Genomic DNA, 22,761 nt, shown 5'->3' on the forward strand with positions numbered 1-22,761 from the left:
AGCCTTTCTTTCCATGGGTTGGGACATCTGATGGACATGGCTTGAGGGGCATGGTCCTGTTGGCTTTGATGGTTGGACTAGATGATCATAGAGGTCTTTTCCACCCTTAATGGTTCTATGACTCTATAATCCATTAGTTTTATATCACTCCAATGTGCATCTACCACATCCCTCCCCAGGCTGAGGTCAGGGTGCGCTTCTGCTCACAGAGGAGCTGGCTTGCTGGTGGGGCTGCCACACAGCTCTCAGACCTTCCCCATAGGGTGAGGCGCATGTGGCTCTGCCGGCTCAAAACTGCATGCTGGAGGGCACGAAGCCACACGAGTCTGAAAGGACAGAGAATTTTTGCTTTGTTTTTTAAAACCACTTGTAAAAACAAGAGGCAGATATTGAACCAGAGCCAACATCTGTATCTTTGTAAGGCCTTCAATCACCAGCCTTTTGCTGACTCCAGAGCAATAAATATTCAGGGTCTTAAAAGCTTTTCTTCATTCTGCTTGGGAGAATGCAGCCTCAAAATACGGCGAAGGCGGGATCTTGCCCAATCTCAGCTTCAGTGAGGGAATGGACCTCACCAGATTCTTGCTCTTCATTTTTTTTTTTTAACACCAAAAAATGAGGAAACGTCTCCAAACCATTAATTTCAGAGCACAACCACACACACAGCAGATGTGGCCCAGTGGAGGATAGAAAAGCCTCTCCCAAGGTATAAGCAAGAGGGAGGTAAGGGAAAACATTTGAGATCAGAGCTGCCATCACCAGGAGGATGGAAATGGACCCCTGGCCTCACTGCTACATGTGGATGCAACCAGTTCAGATCCTATTTTAGGCTGCATATGGGGCTTTTCATCTTCAGAGCAGCTAACAGGCATGTGTTAATCCCCACAACGCCCTTCCGTGGCAGATAAGTATTCATTATCTCCGCTTTACAGCTGGAGGGACAGGCGCGGTGCAGACTGGCTCATTGTTGGAGGCCCTGGGTAACTTCAGTCCCAGGGCTCCTCGGAAGGACACAGCAGGAGCACTGCCTTGTGCTGGCCAAGGGACCCCAGGGGGACTCACCATATCCTAGGCTGGGATGGACACCAACTCCCAGCTGGTGACTTCTAGAGGAGGAAGTTCAAAAGCACCCTTTAAACACAAAGCCCCAGGAAACATCCTTCATTGCCTTTGTGCAGTAGGTCAGGGCAGCAGCACTCATTTATTACGGGCAAATTAGCGCCCATGGAGATTAAAGCTTTATCTCCTGCCAGCTCAGTCACATCTGACTTAGCAAGATGCAGGGCCAGGCTGACACAGCGTCACCACGTGCTGGAGGAGCCATGTCCCCACTGTCCTCTTACTCCCCATTGCCCTGACACTGCATTCCCACAGAGGGCAGAACCGGGACACGTGGCCAACACCAGAGTGGTACCTCTGCCCACTTCTACCATCAGTTTGACACTACCAGTAACAAACATGGCAAAACAACGGCCACCACCACCACTGTAAGACCACCAGCCCCAGCTCCAAACAAGTGGATTAGTGCTGAGCCAGCAAGGAAGGAACAAGGAATTACCATGCACTTGGTTGATTTCCGAGTTGGAGGACAGGATCTCATCAGCCAACTTCTGGGCAGTGGGCAACACCTCAGTGTGGTGTGCTGTGATCAAATACTGAACAAATTTCTGGAGCTGGTCCCTGTTCATCTGGAAAAGGGTCTCTGAGATGGGAAGACGGAGTTTGACCTGGTCCGGCTTGCGGATCCTGTACAGTGAAAGCGCCACGACGTGGGCGCAGTAAAAAATGTCCTTGTTCCCGCAGCCACATGTCACCGATGTGATTTTGCAGCGGTCGAAGCTGATGGCCACCTTGTAGGTCATCTCTGGTTCTGTCGCAGTCGCTGGCTCTGTCACCGTCCCACTGAGGTGGAAACCTAGCAAGGAAAAAGAAAAATAGGGAAAGGTGACATTAGCTGTGCTCTGACCACAACCACTCATGCAAGCTCTAGAAAGTGCGCACAGCCAGCGTGAAGGCCACTTCTGCATCGCTCTTTCAAGGAGCACATCACCCCAGGATGAAATCCCTGCACCCTCCATCTGTCTTCTGGGAAAGAGAGGTCAGCACCCACTCAGGCTCCTCTGTTCTCATGTATTAGCATTTGCTGTCTTCAGCCGAAATCAACCAGGCAGACATCCAAGTATGACCACTGACTGTGCAGTGGACTTGTGAGCTGCACTGGCTTCACTACCATCCAGAACCCAGCCCACATACAAACATACTCCTGTACCAGCACGCGCATGCAGCCAGCCTCCTCGGTGAGTTTATTTAACAGCCAAACCACAGGGGAAGAGCAAAGCCGCTCGGTTCTCGTTTGTTTAAGAGTCTCTCAGCCTCCTTCCCTCCTGGGAGCAATCCTCACCCGCACCTCCCCCTCACTGAATTCGCACCACAACTCACGTGAGCAAGAGGGGGCAGAGAAAGGCCAGGTTTTCTTTTCTTTGATGAAGCAAACAACATAAAATTAAATACAACGCAGCTCCAGCTTCATTCCCTCCACCAGGCACAGAGCTCCAGGGCATGACCACAGCTTTAAGCTCTTCCGCACAGTGAGAACAAAAAGCAGAGATGGGAGCGACCCCTGCAAACCCTCTGTGACACGTGAGCTCTCTCCAAAATACAGCTGGCAGGGAGCTGCTTGTCAGCAAGATCTATGCACTGGGCCCAGGGACTGCCCAAATTGTTGGCACAAAATGTCATCGTCCTTCAGTCGTGCTCCTGACAGCCCCTACCATGCTGCGAGGGGCTGCAGCGCCTTCAGGCACAAACTGTGAAAAATGTCCTGACAATTCTCCAAGGTGGATGAAGGGCGAGAAATAGGCTCAGATGGAAGGGAAAGTCCTCTGGGCCCAAAGAAGGTGGACGCATTGAACAAAAGAGGGTTAAAGTTGGAGAGAAAAGACTGAACGTCCACTGTTCTCACGCTGGAGCCAAGGCTAGGTGAATCATGGAATCATAAAGGTTGGAAAAGACCTCTCTGATCATCTGTTTCAACCATCCACCTACCACCAACATTGCCCCCTAAGCCACATGCCTAAGACCCACATCTGCACGCTCCTTGAACACCTCCAGGAACTGTGACTCCACCACCTCCCTGGGCAGTGAAGACACTCCAGACCTTCCCAAGGAGACTATTCCACAAGCATGCTACTGAGAAGGTCAAAGATCAACATTTCGCATCCGTCCGTCCTCTTCTCTCTCCCGCTGAGGATGAGGACAAGGGGGGTCAGCGGAGACACCTCTGTGTGGAGCCTTACGTGGTGCCCATGCAGCCTGGCCTTCCTCCTCGCAGGGGAAGCCCACTTTCCTCCATGCCCCTGGAACCTCATTTAGGCCACGTTTGAACAGAGGTTTCTGTGGAGCCTACCACCACCCTAGAAAAGGCAGCAGACAGCTGAGAGGCCCACAGTTAACGACAGACGAGAAGAAGGGGTGCGGGAGAGATTAAAATACATTAACTGCATCAAACCCTTGCACGTTTGCCAGCTTGCACAAAAGCTTTCTGAGACAAATTCTACCAGAGGTTTTTAATAAATGGCATCAAAACTAGCTATTCACTGCCAGTCTCTTTAAAGCCACGCCAAAAACCACATTCAAATCTGATTAAGTGTCAAGGAGGTCTGCTTTCACTTTAGCGCACGGGATGGGGGAAGCAGACCTGTTCTGCAGCCATTGACCAAAGCTCAGACTGTGCAGCCAACAGAGCATCCAACACGGTGTTGTTTAACCTTGGGAGGGCAGGGGCAGACGGACAGACGGCCCCACACTCCCTCTTGCTCACACACGGCCAGCAGTAGAAGCGCTGCTGGGGAGGTGCAGCCCTCAGCAGCCACGCCGTGTAAATCTTGAGGATAAACTCCAAAGTGTTTATGTTTTACCACTTCTCTGGTCTGCAATGCTTGGCAGGCTGCACCGACTCGCTGCCAGTTTCTCCCTAGTTTGCTTTCTGAACAAGTTAAAAGGATTGGAAACAACGTTCCTGAGCAATAATGTATGGATACACATGCATGGACACCCATATGTACATATATATAAAACCCTTCGAGACAAATTACAAGCCATAAACACTGCCTTAAAGAGTTACTCCACCAGGATCCCAAGCCAGACCCTACTTGAGGCTAACCAGGCTGGAGGAACTCAGCCCTTATAACTAATCAACCTGCTTCAGACAGGTGTCAGCCTGAAAATCACAGAATAACCTGAGTGGCAAGAGACCCACGAAGATCACCAAGTCCAACTCCAGCATCAACTGTAGTCTGAAATCAACATTTGTCCAGAACCTTGACTCGTGCTGCTCTGTGGCATGGACACAGCTTTGTCTGGCACCAGAGGCACACGACATTGTGGAACATCCCAAAAGCTGTACTCTCCCACAACTGGTTCTCACCATGTGTAGTCTGGGTTTTTGCACTGACCAGAGCCATTCAACACGCCTGTGACAGCAAAGTTCATCTGGCATCTGGGCCGTAAGTCTAGCCTCAGTTTAGATGTGAGTTGTCACAGCAGCAGGTCTAGTTAAGATAAACTACAAACTCTACACAAAACATTTAACAAAAGCTTAGTCAGAACTTAAACATGGCAAGGGGGGAGAGAGAGGAACCCACAAGAGCAACAGCATTGTTTGGGAATATTTACATTAACGTCAGGTCAGCTTATAGCTACCACACCCAGCCCTGCTCTGCAGCCCAGAGCTGATTCTGTAGTCTGCACAAATCTCTGACACTACAGTCCCCAACAGGTGATGGCCACCTGCAGAAGGACAGCTGTCACCGTGCCACCAGCTCACATCCCACAGAGCATATGGGGCCCTCCAGCAAAGTGGAACACAGCCCCACATACAGACACAGGGTCTGGATAGCGCTGGGAGCAAAAACAAACGCCCTGCCCTGCGTCCCCCCTGCTCAGTTCAATTTAAGAAGTTCCTACAGCCGAGTGCTTATCTAGGACTTCATCTTCTGTTCCTAGCACACAGTTAACATAAGCTAACTCGGTGTTTGACTTGCTGCCAGCAAAGTGACAGTGCCAGGGCTTCAATGCTATGAAAAAGAAATAATTAAGTATCATCTTGGTAACTACAGGCTCATTAAACCCCAGATTAGTACCAAGAAAAAGGCTCAGGCTCCTCCCTTCCCCAAAAGAACTCCTACCATGGATGCTTCCCAGTAGATGCCCCTTTGATCCAGGGTACAGAAGGAGCTGAGCATGGACAGCTGCTCCAGTGAGCTGCAGAGACAGCATTGCAAATCAGCATAAACACCACACTAAGCACAGCCACACACTGCACCACTAGCATATCTCCTTCCTAATTCCATTTCTCCGTCCAGCGTGGACAAACAACTGAGCAAAGACCTTTTCCCTGCCGTGGCACATTTGCCCCCAGAGTCCCCGTTCTGACGTTGCATTAGCGTTGCAGGATATTGTGCCTCTGCCTTAAATTAAAACAATCCTTAGGGATATATGCTGGGAGTTTGTGAGCTCCACGCTGGTGTCACTTCTAAACTCATTAGCAGGGCAGCATTTTCCCTTTGGGGTATATAAACCCCACAGGCTGGGAGGAGCTGGATGCTCCAACCCCCCTGGGCTCTGAAAGCCCTACAAAGCACCAAGCTGACCAGCAGCTTCAGCACCCAGAGCTTTGCTGTTACGATAGGATCACCAAGGCCTCGACCAGAGTACCTTTAACCAAGATGGAAAATGCTTAGATCTCTAAATCTACTCAATCAAAAGGAGCTTTGCAAATTCTTCCAACTCTATCAGAGCAGCCAGAGCTATGTATTTATAACCCAGGTGTCCATAAGCTACCTGCAAGGAAAGACTCCCAGACCTTCTGCCTGCACCTTGAGGGAGCAGCTCAGCCCTCCTAGAGCAGAGATCATCTCTGAAAAAAAAGATGGAGAAGACAGTTTTTGCTTCAGAGGACAAAACTGCAGCAGACAAAGCCTCCTTGAAATGCACCCCTGGCCTTGGGTCCTGCAGCAGACACCAAGAGTCTGCAGAGCCAGCACACAAGCTGGTTGCACCAAAGCACCTGTGATTCAGAGACAGGCAGGCCAGAGTCACTGCCATAACAGATTAACCAATTTTGCTCAGCCTTTCCAAAACAACATCACCTACAGATATCATCACAGACCACAGACCCCAGAAACCAGCAAAACCCCGGCATGATCTGCTCCCTTCTTGTAACTGTGACCTCCAGACCGTTCAAGCACTATGAGGAGGATGAGGAGCATCCTGCAGCTATACCACCAGACAGGAAGTCAGCTCCGTTTCCTCCAGCAGTTGCTGCTCGCAGCCATCCCCCAGATTTCACACCCCAGCTCAGGCAGAACTCACAGTTGACATTCTCAGAGTTGCACCACTTAGAAAAAACAAGCTCGCTCATCCCAGGCACGGCATGTGCCCGCCTTGCATGGAGCTGGCACAGTCCCCCATAGACCTTCTCATGGGACCAGACATCCCAGGAGCTAACCCTGGACCAGCAGAAACAACCTGAGGCTGCTGCACCAGCATTAACACTGGTGACGCACTGGAAGAGGCTGCCCAAGAAGGTGGTGAAGTCACCATTCCTGGAGGTGGCAAGAATCATGAAGAACAATCATGGAAGAACAATCAAGAATCGTAAGAAGAACAAGGTTAGGGGGCATGGTGGGGATCGCTTTGGTTGGAGGTCTTTCAAACCTTTATTTTACTATGACTGCTGCACAAGAGGACCAGGAGCAATCCTTTTACTCTTCTCCTTTCACAGGCTCAAAGGTCTTTGCCTACAAGGAAGACCTTTCAAGAAGACCTTCTACCATGAAGGAGGACAAGGAATGGCTCTACAGAGAGAACAAGGCAGCCACATCCACTCTGCTGAGGAAGCTGGGTGCAACCAAACATTGGGCTCCATTAAGACCAGCAAGAGCTGCCAGGCACAGTGAGCCCTGAAAGAACAGACAGGAAAGGCTACACAGATGTTTATGGGGCTCTGCAGATGTAGACAACGTAAACCAAAATTTTCAGTGCAAGGCATGTACACTAGGTTACCATGACCCAAATATTTTTAAAATTCTCAAACCACAGCGGAAAGGTATTTTAAACTAAAGTGATTCCAAGCCCTTCAGTGATTAAATGGACTGCAGCTCCAGCTTGTAGTGGAAAAACCATTTGTTTTTCCACTGTGTGAAAGCCATAACTAGCAATGAATAATAATTGCTGCGCCTAGTGTTATTTATAAGTCATTCTTGGTCACATTTCCGAGCCTAGAAACAGCAGCTTTCCAAACGTGAACTTAAAATCAGTCAATATTTGTAATGTAGACAACACCCATGGGAGGAAGGTGTCTGTGTGCTTACGCGGTAGGAAGCGGAGGTTAGTAAAATCTCCGCAAGCTTTCCAGCTAATAGATCAATTCCTCCAGCCGGCTGATCCTGACAATTGCTCAGTCTCTGACCTTGCAGTTGGAAAGGAGATGGGCTCATGAACTCATTTGCACATGACAATGCTCCGGCAAAGTGAATCATCTGCCTCTGATAGTAATGGAGAGTACTGCTCACTCCAGCCCTCCCAGGCTCCATTCAAATAGCGCAGGGCTGGCCTTTTGTGCTGTAAGTGCAAGAAAGACTCCGCTGAAGATGTGTGCAATTAAACCCACTTTTCTTGTTGCTCTTTTGATTCAGCGGAGCTCAATGAGAGGCACCCTAGGCAGGTGTTGTCACACACAGATAAAATGTGCCTTTTCAGAGCGCTCACAGACAAAAAGAAAGAGGTAAAGGCTGAATCAATTGCAATTTCTCCCTTGCAAAAGAGGCAATCCATGCTTCGAGCAATTCAATGAGGAGAGAGCTCATTCGGATTTACACGTCTGCCCCCTCTCCCCTCCACAAAGCAATTTCTTTTTGTGACAAATGGATGCCACATGCAAAGGTGCTGCCCTGCAGCCAGACCTCTGCGGGGCAGGGAACCTCTGCGGGGTAGGGAACGGGGCAGGACATAAATCTGAAGGGCTGGGGCCCTCCTCCCAACCCCTCCACACTGCTTTTCCCTTTCCCGGCCATACCACCCAAGAAAAGCAATGTGGTTTGGCAGAGCTAATGAGGACAATTAACAAACTGATGCCGTAACAAAGGGATGTGGCTGAGATGGGACAACCATATCCTTCGGGAGCCAATGGAAAGCCACGGGCAGGAGATGAGCTGCCCTACAAGCGCATGGTCAGACATGAGACATCGGCAACCAGAGGTCTGCCAGCAAAGCCATGTGTGTGGGTAGGCTGGGAAGAAGCTGCAGCTTTAACAAGAGGGGATGCGAGTACAGTTGTTTGTGTTGGAGGTAGCCATAAGCTCCTCTGAGCAGCTGAGTAAGCTGGAGGGACGCTCTCGCTGCCATCTGCTCTGATCCCAGAACACCTCCTGCAAATGAAGAGTCAATCCGCGGGTTTCTATTCCTGTTAACCTCTAATCAGCCGCAAGGACCGGCCTCTGCTCTGTTCTTTATCTGAGCCAGCTAATGCGTGAAGTGCACCGCGCTCCCCATCTGTTCCAGCATTAGTAGAGTTAAAGGACAATGCCGTTTCCCTGTCCCAAGCATTCACTTACACAGATGCCCTTGTATTAACTCAATTTCCCAGTGATTTCCATTATTACCCTTACGAGATTTCTGCTGTTTGTTTATCCAGAAGCCTGACGGAGTTTTTTTTTTCTCTCCCTGCCCAAGTCCAGGGGTGGGCTCCAGCAGACTGCTTCTGCTCTGCGACATCTCCCCCCAGACACCCAAATTGCTCCCATTCTCTCCCCAGGCCTCAAGCACTCTTTGTTGCCTATTCAGACCCCAAAATCCCCAATGCTGAGGATGCCCCTCCCCACACCACCTTCCACATCCTTCCGCTGCCTACCGGCAAATGGGTTTTTAATCTACCCAGATGCGCAACCCTTGCTCTGAAGTCATATGGTTTGGGGGAAGAAGGGGGAAAAAAAACCAACACAGCAACCCTCATTCTGAAGCTCTGACCAATTTCCTCTGCTAATTTGCAGCCCTGCAAGCTGAATGCCTGTGCTGGCAGCTCAGAGCTAATGCAAACGGAGCCGAATGGCGATTGTGCAGCAGCATAAACAATAGAGAGGGTTTGAAGAGAGGGAGAGTTCACCATGGCTCTGCTGACACGTACTGCCTGCGTAATAACTGGTGGCAAAACACTGTCCAGTCTCTGCTCTTTGCTGCTCTTGTGTACCTCATGGCAAGCTTGAATGTAAAGAACTTGCTTAAAACAAAGAGAAGGTTAGAAAGATGAGTGTGTGCACTAAATTAATGGACAAAGATGGTGAATGCAACACCTCCACATTAAGAGAGAAAGGAAACAACTGTGATGATCCCCAAAGTATCCATGTTTCTGCATTCGTTAAGAGCTCTATCTAAAAATAGAGCAACATGGCTCCTTGTCATAGCCTAGGTGCCTTCTCAAAAAAGTGTGCAATCACAGAATGGGGTGGGTTGAAAGGGAGCTTAAAGACCCCCCAGCCCCACTCCCTGCCATGGGCTGGTGCCCTCACCAGATCAGGCTGCCCAGGGCCCCATCCAGCCTGTCCCTGAATGCCTCCAAGAATGGGGCACCAACAGCTTCTCTGGGCAGCCCGATGCAGAATATTGTCAAGCATGAAAGCAAATATCCATGGGGACCAAATTCCTTTTCTGTTGGAGTTTCTGAACCCAGGAGTCCCATCAAACCAGGCTGCCCTTGGAGCCAGCCTAGCCCAGAGCTGTGCGTTGAGGAGACCCACCTGAGATGCCAGAGCCTGCATGCAAGGCTGGATCACAGAATCAGAGACTAGGATAATCGCTGATTACGATTAGAATAATTAGGATCCTCCTAGCTGGGCTCACCCAGATTTCCAACAGCTGAGAATCTCAGAATAGAATCATGGAATCATTAGGATAGGAAAATACCACTGAGACCACCCAGTCCAACCCCAAACCACCACCGAGGACATAAAAGGGTTTTAGTAAGGAAGCGCCTCTTGTCCAGCCATAGAAGCGCCACTGCGATGGAAGCACCGATTTCACTGCACGTAGAAATGCAGAGCAGCTCGCTGCCTCTACAGTCCTCTTTATGTGGCGATCCCTGCAAGCCCTCAGCCCCACAAACAAAACAAGCCCTGCCACTTTCACAAAGTGTAGGCCCTGCCAGAACCCTTTTGTACTGCCATTGTTTGCACGGAGGCGCCCCGCGAGCGGCGGCTCTGCTCCTTTGTTCCACCCTGCAAACCTGGGCTGTCCGAGATAGCAGGAATTTCCAATCCAGATCCAATTAGCACAGCGCTTTCACTTTATTCTCTATGGTAGAAAACAACTGAACCCGAAGCGGCTGTGCGGCTTGCACCTGCAGTGCGCAGACACAGCGCGTTGTGCTCGAGGTGCCCCAAAGCCAGCCCACTGCAGGTCTGCAGGGGAAAAGCCTCGGGGTCAGCAACTTGGCCTGAATAAAAATTGAGTTATGTCTGCCTAATCCTGTTAAATCGGTCAGAGTCTCCTTGTACCCATTGTTCTGGCTCCTGGTTTAAGCGCTCATCCCTGGGTACCTGCTGGCAGGGGATGAAGTTACTCCAGAGCCACAGGCATCCTTTTCTTTATCTGTTCCCATTGCTGTTCTGCTTTTCTAAGACACAGCCTCACTCCCGGGTTGGCAACTTACCCAAGCTTCAATTTTTCTGAGATGGGAAGGAGGAGAAAGGCAGAGCTCATGATAGCGATGTGAGAAAGGGAGACCCACTACCACTGAAACCCTCTAGGAAACAATTCATGGCATATTTTGCAACTGGAGCCACCTCCAGAGTGTACAACTAAAGCCACGGCCAAACAGAAAACAAACTCAACTGACCAATATCGAAAATCAAAAGCAAAAGTGAGAGCCTCACGCCTTGCTCTGCTCACAAGTCTCTGTTCCTTGGGGCCAGCCAGGCTAGCAGCAGCACCCCTGGCGAAGCACCAGCATCAAACCAGGGCAGCACGGAGCAATGGAGGGAAATGGCACACAGCCCTGATCCTCCCTGAGACATCAGACCTTAAAATAGCAGCTCGATGATTTCTAGGGAAGTTATTAGTTATAATTTTCCTGGCCCTCAAAAGCCTTCTGAGGGAATGAAGCAGCCTAGATTCAGTACAAGAACCTGCTCCAAATTCTTCCAAAAAAGAAAGACGCTTTTTCCATTAAAAACAGTTTTATACTGGGAGCATGAAGTCTGACTTTCTAAGTTACTGGCAACGTTGTTAAATGAGCATCCATTTATGAAGTGTTTGTGGTAATGGCCTCAGTAACCATTTACTGAAAAGGTCAATTAACTTCCTTCACAAAACCTTGCTTTCAAGCACAGAAAAGGGCTCTGTGTTCAAACTGCTCTCCAGAAGTGGAAAACCCTTTGCAATGTCACCGTTCCCCCATTCCTGCTCTCCACCACCCATCCCTCAGCCAGGCACAGCCCCTACAGCAGTGCTCCCAAAGATGCACAGTTCCATCCCGACCACACCCCAACTCTTCCCCCTCTTTTGTCCTTGTTGGACAACAAGGACAGGCAGATCCTTTGGGAAGGTCACTCTGACGGCCAGACACACCGTCCCCAAGGAAGCAGTCATCCCAGTGTGGAAACTCGTGCTCCTCGCATGCACCTGCAGCAGTTGGTTGCCAAGTGCCACAGCCCCAACTCATAACAAGCCTATCCTCTCCCTTTTTTCTTGCTATTGAATTTCATTGAGGAGACCACAGCCAAACATTTTTACATTGCAGAAATATTATTGTTCTTGAACGGCTTAGCTCACTTCAGTAGTTTCACTTAAAGTTAGCGGTTTCCACCTTTTTTCCCTCTAAACCAATAAAGCTTAAATTTTTGAGCCTGTTAGGGCTGCTCCATATTGGGAAATTAACCAGTCATTGAAGAAGAAATTATTCAGCATTTGCTATTCCAGATCAGCTTCACCTTGTGAACTTTTTATTCCAGAATAATTTTGGAATACTTTGCAAGGGTATTAATTACTCCATGAGGATAGGACTTAATTCCAGGACAGGGAGTTGTTCAGATAACTACAAGTACCCCACAGCAGCTGGGCTGGTCGCTGACACCAACATAAAAGTGATGAACTTCTTCTGGTTATCTGTGTTGTTAGCTTGGGCTGGGAGCTTCTGCAGGAAGACAGACACAATCCCAAGCAGAGCGATCGCAGAAAAGGAGGTGGAGAAATGACAAACATGGCAGCCACAAAGGTCAACAGCATCATGACTTGTAACAGAAAGAGTAGCAGGACAAGGAGTAATGGCTTCAAGTTGTGCCAGGAGATATTAGGAACAATTCCTTCTCCTAAGGAGCGGTGATGCAGTGGCACAGCTGCACAGGGAGGTTGGTGGGTCACCATCCCTGGAGGTGTTCAAAGAACGTGGAGATGTGGCACTGAGGGATGTGGTCAGTGGGCATGGTGGGGTGGGCTGGGCTGGATGATCTTAGAGGCCTTCTGCAACACTGATGATTGTATGAAACAGTTTTTCCAATCTTCTTTTGATCTGAGAGCTGAAAATATAAGGTATGAGGAGTGGCCTAATGAAAAGGTTGCAGGACATTGCATCATGAGATTAAATATGCACCACATAGCGCTGGGAAAAGCAGAAAATAGCTTCCGCCCTTGGGATCTCTGCAATGAGCCCAACTGGGAAAGGCCAGCATAGCTGCCTGGGGACATCTAGCACTGTATATGCATTCTGTGGCAGATCCCAAACCCAACCAAACCGTCTGCTGGAAGAATTTGCCACCTTGCCCACCAGGACCTTGTTGGACGCCCTCCAGTTCCACCAACCTATAGATTGCACCCAAAGTCACTACAACAACTACAGAGTCAACTCCACAGGCTGTACCACAGCAGTTGGATTACGTGGCATCTACTGGACAAGACAACCCCTCAGTGGCCCCAAGAAAGGTCCGTGTCAAACACTACCTGAAAACCCCAAAGCATAACCAAAGGGCGGCAGCAGAGTGCCCAGGCACTATTTCTAATGGGGATACAGGAACACATAAGAGGGACAAGACCAATCCACAAAAGGATGTGACAAACACATCTTCGTATCTCCTTCTTGGCCACGCAGCCACATTTGGGGTTGTGCCTGACAAGCACTCAAATTGCCTCATGCTGCACAATGAAAACCCCGTGCAGAGCAGTCATTGCACTTGAAATAAAAGAACATTTTTAAAAAGAAACGCTTTGATGGCATTGTTTTCACATGACCCTGCTGAAAAGTCAGGAAGGCAGCGGGAGGTCTGCGGAGTTAAGACTTCCCTTGCAGCCTCCCTTGCATGAAAGGAAGGCGGTTGGGAGGCAGATGCTTGACAAGGATGCTCAGCTCCTCCACATCAGCAGTTTGCAACATCTTTAGGACATAGCCCCTCTCAGAAGCAGATTCCTGTGGGGTGACTTTAAAACCCTCAATAGCACGCCTGTTTATCGTGCATCCCCACAGCAGCTGTCCTGGTTACCCACCACATCCCCAGTGCTCCCCAACTCCACATCAGGAGCTTCAGGGAGCAGCCCAAAATGGAAAAGCTGCCCTAGAGAACCCAAAGCAGAGCATCTCCTATTTTCCAAACTCAAGATGTCTCCAAAGCTTAACAGCCTTTGCAAATCCAAATGGCCACAAACAGCGATAACAAGCGAAAGACGAGCCTACAACTCATGGTTCTGGTTTAAAAACTTAACAGATCTCTTTTTGCTGGAAAGACATTGTTATTCAATACACAGGCTAGACTGCAGGCTCCTTCGTTTGCTTTCGGAGCAGTGCAAACATCTAAAATGACACCGCATAATGACAAGATCTGTCATCAGGACGGCTGGTGCTACAATATACAGAAAGAAGGCGCAGACGCTTAAGGAAGGAAAGACCCATTCACTCTCTTTGGAATTGGTTAAAATTAAAACAAAAGGAAACCTACGCTGTGCAGTTAACACTAAGTACACAGAAGCAAAGGGAAAGAGGAAAATTGCAAAGCGAGGCATTTCACTGTGGTTTTCTGTCATTATGTGGCGCGAAGCCCTCTCGGTGTCAGATGGAGAGCCTCCGACTCCCCTAACCACAGACGTATTTTAGTAATTAAGCCCCTCTGTGAAGGAAAAGGGGAAAAAAGGAAGGGGAAATCCTGCAGTATCCCAGCCAGCAACCTGCTGAAACCCAACACCAAAGCCAAGCAGCCTGCCCCACCTCCCACTCACAGCCACTGGGGCTGCCACGCGTGCTGCATGGCTATCAGTGATTTCATTTCCATTTGGGGCTGGAAGCAACCATAAGGCAGTGAGCTCAGCGTAATGGGAGAGAAATGAAGGAAAAAGCAAAACCAGATGAGTGGCATGGGAGCCTGCTCCTCTCTTCCCTTTGAACAGGAAAGGCGGTAATTTGAGACAGCGCCGTTTATAGGAGTTTTACCCGCAACCTCAGCAAAGGTTTTCAGGAATTGTCCTATATCAGCACATAATGTGAGCATTACATGGTGCTCACACAGTAGAGAGGGAAATCTCCCACAGACCCCCGGGGAAGCATCACAGGGATGCAAAAAGGGACAGACTTCAGGGAGAGGTGGGGAGGAATAACTGCAGCTGGGGACATTGGGGACATTTTCAGTAGCATCCGGGGGTCAGTTTTGCAGGAAGGCCTGCAATGGAAGGGGTAGAGGAGCACCAGCCTTGCCTGGGTCCCAACTGCACGTAGGTCTCTGCGGTCTCATCCCGATGCTGCTCCTCAGTTTTCCTGCAGTTGCTTAGCGACAAGGACAGCTCACTGCACTGCCGCGCCAGGCATTAAATACCCTCACACTTCATTTTTGCAGATGAGGAGCAGCCAGGAGATAGAACGAAGAGGCCATTTTCTCCTCTGAGAGGCAGAGATGCCATCTCATCACCTAGCAGAATGACTGCCACAGCACAAAGATGACCGAAACACTTGAGGTGAAAAAAGCCCAACTCGCTCTCTATCAAAGCCAGAGCAGTGAAGATGCCACAGGCAAGCCATGGCTCCACACAGCTGCAAACAGAGATGCTCCTGGATCAATGCTGACACCCTATTGTCTTTAAATCTCCAAGTTCCGGAGTTTTGTGACTGGCTGGCACAGGCACTTCAGGGAGCCAGGAGAATGAGCTTGAAATCACAAAGAAAGGTGCAGAAACTAAACTCAATTTCCTTTCCAAAGCTCCTAACCCTTTAAGCAGATCTGATGGTTCTTAACATGGCTTAAGGCTTCCCAGCACCTGAGTTCAGCTGTTCTGTGACTTGCTAGAGAAGCTCACACTGCATTTTGCTACACCTGGAATCTGCCTAGCTCCGGGCAGCCTGCAAACCTGGCATGGCTCCAGCTCCAGCAGTGCTGGAAATGGGTTTCTCGTGTACAGAGAGGGCTGAGACATGCCAGCACCATGCACCTGACAGTGATGCACCACTGGAAGATACTCATCTGGACTTGCCTTGCCCAAGAGCCCTGAACCAGCCCAGCTAAACGCCTCACTGTGCCAACAGCTACGAGCATTCTTGCTCAGAGACCTACTTGCAAGATTTCATACCACGTGCTTGCATGTACAGGGACAGTCACGTTTTACCAGCTGACATCTACAGACTCACCTGAACAAAGTCTCTGGTGTGCATGGGGCAGTGAGCTTAATTTCCTACTTTTGGAGCTTTTTCATCTCAATGAAAGTAAAGAAAGCCAGAGGCTGCAAGGAGCTCCTCCTCCTCACCGGTGCTCATTCAGCCCTTGGGTGTCTCTGGCTTTCCCCCAGCACAGAGGACATCAGGACCAACCAGACTCATCCATTTGCATGGGTGCCCATCCTCCCTGACCTGCACTGTCCTCTCCATCTCCCTCAGGGCCTTATTTATACCCAGTATAAGCAGCACAGAACTGCTGCAAAGCACTGCAAAACTTCCATCTGAGCAAAGCTTCCATCCCACAGCATGCCCAAGACAACAGGCAGATGTCAAATTAAAACGACTCCAGCCCTCTGCAGCCTCTCTCTCTGAAGAGCAATTGCTATTATTAATTTGCTTCCTCCAGATAAACAAGAAACGTATTAAAATCTGAAATAGATCGGGAGCACAGGGGGCAGCAGAGGGACAGGAGGTTGCCACTTGTCTTTAAAAAATAAATACTTCCATGCTGGATGACACTTCCCACTTGCTGGCTCCCCAGGAGCCAATTTCCGCACCGTGCGTTTCCTCTGCAGGAGATAGAAACGTCACTGCTGCTGAGGCAGCTCGAGGGCTCGTCCGTCTTTGAGGGGAGGATGTACCCGAGCTGGGACCTAGTAGGTGAAATGAATCTAAAAATAGATATTTAGAATATAAAATCGAGTTCATCTTAGCATGGAACACAAGAAGCTCTTCCATTAAACCTAGAGACAATCTCATCATGGACAAAGAGACCAACACCTCACCCTCTCCATCCTCCCAACAGGAAGGTGATGTACGTGGAGCCACCTCACCGGTGGCATCAATCTCTTCCTGCTTCTCTTCACTGCTTCTCCATCCTCTGCAGTGAGGAGAAGTGGTTTGAAGCACAATGAGCAGCAGAGTTCCCATTGCCCTCACAATGCACATTTGCAAAGGATCTTACAGCCGTGCTTTCATAGATCCCCCCTTGTTTCTCCAGCCATAAAGAAAGGATTTAAGTGGCTGTTGCTAGCACAATGCAAGTTATCAACCATATCAGTACACAGAGCCAAGGCAGAAGCAAATTGCGTTCGCCGTACACTCTGCATTTGTGCAGGCAGGGGTGTTTGGGAGATAAGAGGAAAAGGAAACACACAGCAGACAATCAGGACACCTAAAATGCAAGCAGTGAGTTCACAGTCACGGCTGCCTTTGGTCAGGGGGGTTTCCTATAGCTTGACCACCTTCTTCAATGAGCAACAACAACTTTGGACAACTGTAACCCTTCTGCTGTTCAGAAACCTCCCTAGGATGCAATAAAGCCTTCATTCTGTCTTCTCCTCGATGAAGGTATGGGAATTGCAGCATGCTCATCACCTCCAATCACATAATGTCAAGAGCTCTGGGCCATAAGGAGACTTTGCTAGATTTGAGCAGTGGCATGAAGCATGCTGGGGACAACACCGTTAGGCTCATTAAACTGAGTAAACCAAACTAAACTCAAAAGAAATTAAAACCAAAGACCATTGCGAGCTGCGAGCTTTACAACCTTTCAAAGGCAGAGGCTGTTGAACTTCCACTTCAGACATGAATTAAACTCACCTTTAAATTTTCAGCAGCCGCTGAGTGGATATTGAAGCCAGCCACCGACACTTTTGCACGTTCACTTTGTCTGATGCCAACAGATCCATCTGCCTCAAATACAGGAGATCTCTTTTTAACACTCAAAAGCTAATGAAAAAAATCCCCTCTGGTGAAAGGACAACACTGGATCAGAGAAGTTTTATTAGCCCTTAACCATGCAAAGTTGGATGGTTGTCCCCTGTTTAATTCTAATACTCTGACTCTGTTAAACATTAACTGTATAAATAATCAAATACTTCACATGACAGAGCCATACTTCCAATCTGGGGCCAATAACCCAGAGGGTAATGAAGGGTGTAGTCTTCTGGGCTCAAGGATTTCCAGCACTCTCCAAACACCAGAACAAAGGCTTTCCCTTCCCCCTCCACAGGCTTCAAAGCAAAAGCTTTGATTCACTCAGCGAGACCACATCAAGCCAGAGCACAGGCATGCGAATCTTATATATCTCATTGCACACCCTCTGCTCCAGAGACACATGTGAAACCAGCAACCATTGTGTGGTCTGAGCTCTGTCAAATTGCCTGGGCCCCCTCCACATTAAAATAAAAAAAAACAACCCACCTCCCCATCCCCAATTCAGTACAAGATGCTCAAGGACAGGGTCTCCTCGCACTGGTCTCATTCATCCATCCATTCAACCCATGTACACAGAGCGACCCCAACCACTGCAGTCATGGTCTTCAACTCATGGTTCCACTGTCCCCTGCTGCTCCTCCAAGACATTCTCCTGGTGAAATATTATGGGATGGATGAGAGAGGAGCACAGCTGCATGCTGCCAAAAACTGCAGTTTCCATTGCTTGTAACGAGGATTGCGGCTGTGTGGCACCTCCGAAACGGAGCTCTTGCCCTCCTTGGGCTTTGTTTTCCCCAAGTACAAGGCTGGGAGAATGCCCTTTCTGGGCCCCACATGGGTATTTTAAGACACAGGCTGGAATTGTTTGGCTTGTTAGGAAATGACTGGTGCCTTTACAAAGCAGAGGAATGCAAAACGCTACGGAAAGAAAGATCTATAAAGGAAAAAAAAAAAAAAAAGAAAAAAAAAAAAGGCCTGTTTGAAAGAAGTTAAAAATTAAAAGCTGCATTAAAAATATATGAATCTGACATTGGCTGTCCCCTTCCTCCAAGGTCAAACTGAGACAATTTTTTGGAAAATGTAATCATCTAATGTCCAGGACTTCACTGTTTCAGATCGATGCTTTCCCTTTAATGCTGACTGAAAAGCTTAAAGTGATTTTTGACAATCAAAGTAGCAGGAGCCAAATGGAGAAACAGTCAACCCATAGCTCTGCCTAAAACCGTGCTTTCAATACTTCTGAGCTGACTTTGGAAAATTAGTATTGGCTTTGCCAGAACCCAGGAGAGCAATTCTGCATTAATTATCACTCTTGCGCTGCAGACAGACATACAACACATAAAGACAACTGCAAGGCTTGTTCAGAACAGGGGATCCAGCGCCGGCGCGCCGCACAAACATTTTCTCCTTCAAGTGTTATTCAACCACACAGCTCCTGGGGAGAGCCCTGGGCTGTGCCAGGTAAAGCACCGACTCAGCACAGCCCACACCGCTGCTGTCCACACTGATGAATTCAGTTCAGCATGCGGCATCTGAGCCGGACAAAGTGCATTCTAAGAACACATTTCTCTGGTCAGTCCACCCTCTCTAGCTTCTTTGAGGGCAAATAAGAGAAGTAAATACACCCAATCTACGTTGCTGCAGCCATTATTGCCATTATTGGCAAACGTACCAAAGCAGAGCAGTCCTCCAGCATGACAGCGGGCCCAGGCTGAAGGGACGGAGCTGCCACCACCCATGCCCATACAACACCCACTCCAGCATCACCAGCAACACATGGTCCATACGTGGGAGGAAAAGCCAGGAACTGCAGCAGGAGAAGGGCAGAGCAAAGCCAGGAGAGCCAAGGAACCACCTCCAGAGTTCCTCCTTTCTGACTTGCATTTCCACACGCTACAGAAAACACAAAGCTGTTTTACTCCTGACTTGCAGATTCTGGGCAAGAGGGAAAGAGAACACTGGCCATCTGCTCAGGTCCCCGCAGCAGAGGAGAAGGCTGCACAAGGCAATTCCCCAAGAAAAGCCATTCTACAACACAGGGGGAGGCTTTCAGGTTGACTTGGCTGTTGGATTTCTTTAATGCAATTTTGGACCCAGATGTGTTACAACACACGCTACCAAGGGCGTACATGAGAGGAAAGTAACTCTGATTTGAATATCCCTTAGAGCACATTGCTCTTATTAAACACACTCTACAGAGCTATTGCTCCATGCAGTATTAGACAGTACAAGACGTTCTGGTAGACTGCAAAAATTGGCCCATAAAAAATAAACACTTCTGCCTCACTGAGGGCATGTGGGATTGACCCAGAGAGCTTGTCTATTTTCATTGGTAGCATTTTCATACAGCAGAATAAAAATTCAGTTCTGGATATATAGCAAACGTGCCTCAAAGGCTTACAAGGAATCCTTCTCAAAGCCATCAGCAGGCATGCCAGCCACCTGACTCCCCAAGAGAGCACCGGAAGATTACTGTGCAGTCTCACTTTGCACAGGCATTTATCCACAAACTCTCCTTCCTGGTCCCTCTGTTAATCCTTGTATCTTCAAGGAACGAGGCATGTCCCATAGGACGTAGGAATCAACATGTTAAGGAAAAGACCACTATGACCATCCAGTCCAACTCCAACCCACCCCACTGCACCCAATAACAACATCTTTCAGTGCCACATCTCCACAGTTCCTGAACACCTCCAGGGACAGTGACCCCACCACCTCCCTGGTCCCTGTCCTGTGCCCATGAGTACAACTGGAAGCACAAGGCTTGCACCCTTCAGAACTTCTTGGGTTTAAAGTGATCTTAAAAATCATCTAACAAGGCTTTCACTCTGCTGGAGAAAGGAACAAGAAGCCCTGACATCCATCAGTGACCAGGACCCAGAAGAGCAGACAGGAATAAACAACAAAGTGACAGCATCATCTTGAACAACCTCTTGTCTGGAGCCACACTGCTGGTGACTGGTTTCTTAGGGCTCTCCAAATTCCTGCTCCAAGCCAGGCAGAGCGGAAACAGGAACCAATGGCTCCCCCATCCCAGATCCTACCCAGGGACAGCTCTGCTGGCTGTCTGGCTCCTTCCTTCTCAACAAAACATTCCAAAAATGAACAAAAACAAACTATCGTTGTGACACTTTTCACAAGGCAGACTCCTGGCTCTGCAGCCCTGCCCAACTGCAGACGCTACCAAAGTATATTTATGTTAAAGTAACTATTTGAGCTGGAGCTTGAAAGAGGAATAATCCTTTTTCTAAGTGCTTGTGGTTGCTGTAAAAACAAGTTTTAGCAACAGCCACATTTCAGGCGCTCTTCAGAGAAACCCTGCGCCGACCGCTCAAACACGGCGCCGGCATCTCCACAGACCCACATAGCAATGGAGGAACAGCGGCCAGCAAAAGGCCAGTCCTTGAGGCACACACAGGAAATACTGGAGCAAGACAAACGGACCTGGTGCACTGGTGTTACACAATGCCATGCTTTTCACCTGCCCTAAAAGGTCATTCCTGCTCTTCCTCTTCTGGTCACTGTCCAAACCCCTTCCCTTGTTCAGGTCACCTCCACTTTATCTGTGCTCCCTGCTCGTCCCGCTCCCACTGGGACTGGGAACAAGCTCCCTGCTCCCCAGCAGCTATCTCAGAGCTGCACTGGTGCAGCCAGCACCGTAGTTGGATATGAGGAACAATTCCTTCTCATAAAGAGTGGTGATATGCTGGCACAGCTGCCCAGGGAGGTGGTGGGGTCACCACCCCTGGAGGTATTCAAGGGACATGGAGATGTGGCACTGAGGGACGTGGTCAGCAGGCACGGTGGGGTGGGGTTGGACTGGGTGATCATAGCGGCCATTTCCAACCTTAATGGTTCTACGAGCCTGTGATTCTGTAGCATGTCGGGAAGGCCGGCATCCAGCCTGGCCTCCCTGGAGAGCTGTGTGGGATGGAGCTGTATCCATTGTGAAGCCGCTCTGGTAATCACCAGCTGCTGGAATCAAAAAGGCTCTGCTGAGCACATGCAAATTCCAACTTTTCATCGGTTTGGCCACATTTTCAGAGGGATGGCAGAGGCGGCTCACAAAGTGGGCACCCCCTCCCCCTTGCTCTTGCACTAAGCTTTGCTGCAAGCTCCAAGAAAAGCTCCCCAGACTTCTTCAGAAGGGCAAAACCAACATTTGTCTTTGTGCCTGCTCTCCAAAACAGCAGGACCGTTTTACACTCATCTTTCCCTAAAATAAAACAGTTTGAGGCAGACATCCAGCATGGAAATTGAGAGCACGGATGGTTAAAACCCTGACAAAATTACAAGCAAAACTGAAAACAGGGTCTTATCTTGAGAACTGTTGGGCAAACCTTAATAATAGATGGTGCCACCAGCCCCGCCTCCAGTAATCCTTATCCCTAGGCAAAGTGCTTCCAGACCCCTGCTCAGCAGCACAACAGCACCCATCACAGCTCGCCCCTCGCCTGTGCAGACGATGAAACTGGAACAGACTGACAGCAGGATAGTTTAGGGAAAATTACATTTTCTATACAACTCTCCTACATGACTATATTTAGCAGATGGAGAAACAAAGTACATGCATTCAGTAAATATATATTTTTATATCCGTAACATTATAAACACATATGTATGCACGGAGTTTATTTTAAGATGCTCTTCAGATGTGGACCATTAAAGTCTGCATTATAGTTCCTTTACCATATTATAATAAATATGGAAAGTGAATAATCCCTTTCCAACTCTTGTAGGTCACGAGAGACCTAAAGATGATCTCCTTCACTTCTGGTTGCCCTCCTTAGTGCCGTTTCAGAGGTAAATTGGTTTCATATGTGGGCTGACTGTACCTCGCAGCACCATGTTGCCTGCAAACCTAATTTAGCGAGCTGCCAAAGCACTATAATGTGGACAAGCTTCAGTTCCAGCCCTTCAAAATCCATAGGGTCAACATCGGAAACAAACTGCCTGCATGATGGACTGCAAGCTTTGCAAGAAGGCAGAACCAGTGTCGTTCCACCTTTGGCATTCAGGAGGCAGTAATCATACTTCAGCTATTGGAATTTCTGATCCAAGCTGATTAATTTCCTCCCTGTGCCCATTTCAGGTCTGGGATGTGCCTCTGGGGAGGGATGCTGAGCTCCTCTTCCTGCTTCCCAAGTCAGGAAACACACCACCTTTCTCCACCGCACTTCCTCTGACTTCTGTCCCTAGGGAGGGCACGAGGTTTTAATCAGCACCTGGCACCATATCTATCAGATATGCTAATGAGGCACCTCACCTTAACAAACACCGTCAAGAGCAGACTCATCCATCTTAATTGGTAAACGCTTCATTAATAATGCAGCTGAGGAGTCTCAGAGCTAGAAGTATAAATA

General features: G+C 48.9%; 1 protein-coding gene across 1 annotated transcript in view; it reads right to left on the bottom strand.

Annotated features, from left to right (window-relative positions):
- The window catches only part of ZSWIM5 (zinc finger SWIM-type containing 5), a 64,945-nt gene that overhangs the window by 20,356 nt on the left and 21,828 nt on the right, over nt 1-22,761 (bottom strand). The window contains exon 3 of the mRNA XM_042874063.1: nt 1,559-1,915. Coding sequence (XP_042729997.1) covers nt 1,559-1,915 — 357 coding nt within the window. The remainder of the gene's footprint in view (nt 1-1,558; nt 1,916-22,761) is intronic.

The sequence above is a fragment of the Lagopus leucura genome, unplaced genomic scaffold (assembly GCF_019238085.1).
Source record: "Lagopus leucura isolate 7727_CA_CO unplaced genomic scaffold, USGS_WTPT01 Super-Scaffold_100009, whole genome shotgun sequence".
NCBI lineage: Eukaryota > Metazoa > Chordata > Aves > Galliformes > Phasianidae > Lagopus > Lagopus leucura.